This window comes from Anneissia japonica, unplaced genomic scaffold (assembly GCF_011630105.1).
Source record: "Anneissia japonica isolate Jap-2015-1 unplaced genomic scaffold, ASM1163010v1 scaffold287754_len4335492_cov202, whole genome shotgun sequence".
Classification (NCBI taxonomy): domain Eukaryota; kingdom Metazoa; phylum Echinodermata; class Crinoidea; order Comatulida; family Comatulidae; genus Anneissia; species Anneissia japonica.
In genome coordinates, this window is record NW_022705543.1 from 1,837,673 (window position 1) to 1,842,053 (window position 4,381).

The 4,381-nt window shown below is 34.1% G+C and overlaps 1 protein-coding gene across 5 annotated transcripts in view; it reads right to left on the bottom strand.

Moving 5' to 3' along the window:
- Positions 1–1,698, bottom strand: part of LOC117105833 (kinesin-like protein KIF16B) — a 41,598-nt gene extending 39,900 nt beyond the window's left edge. For 3 of the 5 annotated variants that reach the window (XM_033247133.1, XM_033247132.1, XM_033247131.1), the window contains exon 1: positions 1,545–1,697. In XM_033247133.1, the coding sequence (XP_033103024.1) occupies positions 1,545–1,591 (47 nt within the window). In that variant the 5' untranslated portion in view covers positions 1,592–1,697. Of the gene's footprint in view, positions 1–1,544 lie in introns of all 5 variants that reach the window. The other 2 variants (XM_033247135.1, XM_033247134.1) reach the window with 1 other exon arrangement.
- Between the last annotated feature and the right edge of the window lie 2,683 nt (positions 1,699–4,381).

Below are 4,381 nucleotides of genomic sequence, written 5' to 3' on the forward strand. Positions count from 1 at the left end.
ACTGTACTGTGGATTATCAGGATAATATGAAGCATTTTAAGTTTAATTTAAGACTGGACAACAATATAATTTTGTATGTCAAAACAATAATACATTACAGTAAAACCTCGAATTGAAGCCCTGAACTTTTTGTGAATCCAGAATCGGCCTACAATTATTCCTAGGCCTATATCACAAACCACCTCCTTAGGCTAGGCATAAAGTTTTAGGTAGGCATAGTCTAAGCCTGGGCTAGCTAACCAGGTCCACTACTACTCGAGCCTAGGCCTACTACTACTATTACTGGGTGTCGGTCAATCCGTACCCAAACAAACCCGTACCCCTACCAACCCGTACCCAAATTTAGGTCAATCCGTACCCACGTTTGGTCAACCCGTAGACACGTTTGGTCAACACGTACAAACGTCATTTTGGTCAACCCGTACCCAAAAGATATTTGTATCTGTAGGATCTCGTGCGGTCTGTAAGATTGTCGTTGCCGCTAATATTAAGGTAAGTTTTCTTTTCCTCTGGGCCTATTCTTTATTAGTGTTCTTTTTTTCTCTTTTCTCATAATTTTCAATTAGTTTCAATTTTCTCTGCCTCGTTTTGTTTTCCTCTGGGCCTATTCTTTATTAGTGTTCTTTTTTTTCTCTTTTCTCATAATTTTCAAATTATTTTTAATTTTCTCTGGCTTTAATTTTTCTTTTTCTTTTCTTTTGCCTTTGGGCCTATTCTTTATTTCTTTATTTATATATTTACTTATTTATATTTAGGTCTACTTGTATTCATTTAATTACTAGACCCTACATTGTAAAACATTGTGGAAACAAATAACGACACCACGAATGGAGCCATAATATGTAGCGCCCCCAACTTGCGTGTTTCGGCTTCTTTGGCAATCATAAATTTTTTGATTGAATGCATTCTATCAAAGGTAATATATCTTCTAATCGGTAAGTTAGGCATTCATAATACAGTTTAACATGATTAATATCTAAATAGACAATATAATTTGCGTAATGTTCTATATAGTAAATAATATTTTTCATCAAACTTGGGAACGGGTTCGTGTACAGGTTGACCAAAGGTGGGTACGGATTGACCAAAATTTGGGTACGGTTTGTGGGGTACGGGTTGGCATGGGTACGGTTTGACATTTAACAGGCCTACTAGGCTAGAGAGCCAGGGCATACAGTAGCTTAGCCTAAGGCTTAGGCCTAGGCCCCTAGGCCTAGATGAAAAAAAATTGAAAAAAAGACATTTGATAAATTTCATCAAATATTAATATCTTCTTTTATTTAGTAAACCGATGAATACACCTTTATCATTTTTAGGTATATTAAATACAATTTTAGAAAAGGCAAGACTGAGGCCTAGCCTAAGCCCTGATGTTAAGAAATAGATGATCCATAGGAACTCTATGAACGCAAGGCCCGGACCATAGCATAGCTTGGTCTACAACAATGATTTGCTAGTCACAAACTTGGCCTGGGCTAAGCTTTAAACAACATGAAAAAACCCGCCTATTTAACTCAGTACAAATTAAAATTTAAGTAATATACCTTGTGTTCATCGGTCGCACTCGGACAGCTACTTTTACAGACGCCATCGTTGTTTATTCAAAAGGAAATAATTATTAGATTGCATACCACACAACTCCACAGACGGCCATATTTCGTCAAATGTGTGTACCGCCCCTATTATGATCACATGACAATAACAAATTCTGGCAGGTTTATTCATAATTTATTGATTATCATAATAGTAATATAGTACTGGTACGGTAATGGTAACCCTTGTCGTAATTACAGTTTATTATTCATGGTAGGCCTAATGATAATTGCAGTGATATAGCTTGATAGATCAGCAAGTTCAAAGGTAAAACGACAAAGATTTTAAATCCGAAGGAAGGACGGCATTGTAGACGTATCCTATGCAACATATCCCCACCCTCCCCCACTTTCTTTAAAATCTTTAAAATATTTTAAACTAGCTTTCCCATTTTTAACAGGTCATATAATAATAATAATAATAATAATAATAATAATATGCAGAAATTTATAACGCGCCAATTCAAAAAACATTATCAAAGGCGCAGTGAGCAAATAACCCAATTAAAACGATTTTGTAAACAAAAAAGTTTTCAAATTATTTTATAGGCCTATTTGTAAAAGTTTAGAATCGTTTGTTGCTTCCCCTATATCAAACTTGTGAGCGCTATACACCAAGACTTTAAAACATGTTCATCATTATGTAAATAAAATAAATATAGGCCTAATATTGAAAACAAACAACTTAAAACAAAATCGGTGTATGAACTCAAATAAATATTTACAATGGATTTTAGTGGTCCATTGTTATCTATTTTTTTTCAATCCAATTTTTACATTTGTGAGTGCCAGTGTATAATAGATGCAAAACAAATATTAGCAGTTATCTTTGTATATCATTTCAGACTGATTAGCATGCATTAATATGTACTTGGTCATCTTGTAAACATTAGAAACTTTCGGATCATGCTTGAATTCAGAAAACGCTAAAACCGCACGATTACAATACATATTCATTGTAATATAGTTCAGCTATAATACTCAAAACAAACAGCTTAATAACAAAAACGGTGTGAAGGCCCGTTTCTCTAGCAACGATAATGATAACGATAAAAAGAAAAGCAATTGCTCATATAGAAAATAAAAGAAATAAATGAAGTTTTCACACTAGCACGATTCGATAACGATTCATCGTGTATACGATAAAAAAAATATTTTCACAAATCAAACCAAATGACGTCATATCATGGGAAATCGATAAATTCGTAGTAGTAAAACGATTTCATCGTTTTCCTATGATTATGTCGTCATTTTATTTGCTCTTTTGAAATTCTCTTCAGTTCGTCTTTGTAGGGCAGGACACTCATTTTTTGGTGATAGGCTCTACTAATATTGCTATAGGCTATTCTCCAACAGACTACCAAACTAGTTTCTCTTATAATTCATCTGATTTCTGTTTTTCCATCTGCCCTTCAGTTTTTCTTTGTGGGAGAGGCTTTCTTACTGGTGGATACTCCATCAGTTTCAATGTTGTGTTGTGGAAAATAGCACTTATCAAATAGGGTAGTTCATCAAACTAATTTCTTATGACATACCCAACAAACCATAATGTGGAATATAAGGCCAAAAAATGGTTTGTTTACACTCCTCCACCCGCCCCTAACTCACTGAAAAAAATAGGGGCAGAAAAACAAAAACAAAACAAAAAACAAAACAAACAAAAAAAACAAAAAAAAACTTTAAAAAGTTTCTTTTTAAACTTTTTTCTTTACGAATAATACACAAATGTGATTGAATTTATTTTTATTTTTTGCCAAATGCCCTACAAATTAGTCTAAAGATGTCTGATGTAAGATATTGCTATACTAGGCCTCTGTGGGTTATTTTTATTCCATCTATTGAGTATTTAAAAAATAAATAAATAAATAATTTTTCCACCCACCCCTATTTATCATTAAAAAAAAGAAGGGCAAACAAACAATTTATTTTTAGGCCTAATTTGAAGGCCATCTTAAATTTTTGCAAGTGGCTGAATTTGACTTTTGATGGTACAACTGTATGCTCTAACAATAAAATCTCAAATCACAGACAGGAAAAAACACTGTTCTATGGTACGGTATATTAGGGGAGTGAACGGTCAATATTAACATTTTGCGGCCATTCTTGGAGGCCAACTTCGATCTCTGCAACCTCTAATGGCTGGAATTGACTTTTGATGGCGCTACTGTCTATCATCTCAAAGCACAGAATAAAAACAGACCACTGTTCTATATGGAATATTAAGGGAGTTAAAGGGTATATATTACAGTTTGTGACCATTTTGGCGGCCATCTTGGATTTATGCAACAGCTAATGGCTGAAATTGATTTCTGATGGTGCCACTGTACGCCCCTATTTTCTTAAATCATAGGCTAAAAAAGCCACTGTTCTACATGGAATATTAAGGTAGTTATGGTCAATATTACAATTTGGCAGCAACCGTGGATTTCTGCAACCACTTATGGGTGAATTCGACATTTGAAGGTGCCACTATAATTATGCCCTGACACCAAAAATAACAGACTCTAAAACTGTTGTTCTACTGTATGTGGAATATTATGGAAGTTATGACAAGTATCAACAATTTGGCGGCCATATTGGATTTGGAGGCTTTCCAGTCATTTTTGAGCTTGCCATACAGCAGATTTGAGTTCAGCATCCCTCAAACCCCCAAAAAGCTTGTATGCCATAAATTAAAACAATTTACTTTCGGAAGTCATATTTTTGGGAAATTGACCCAGTCTATGTATGAAATTGAAATTTCTCATTAAATAAACCAATTTTATAAAATAGCAATTAAACCGAACCAA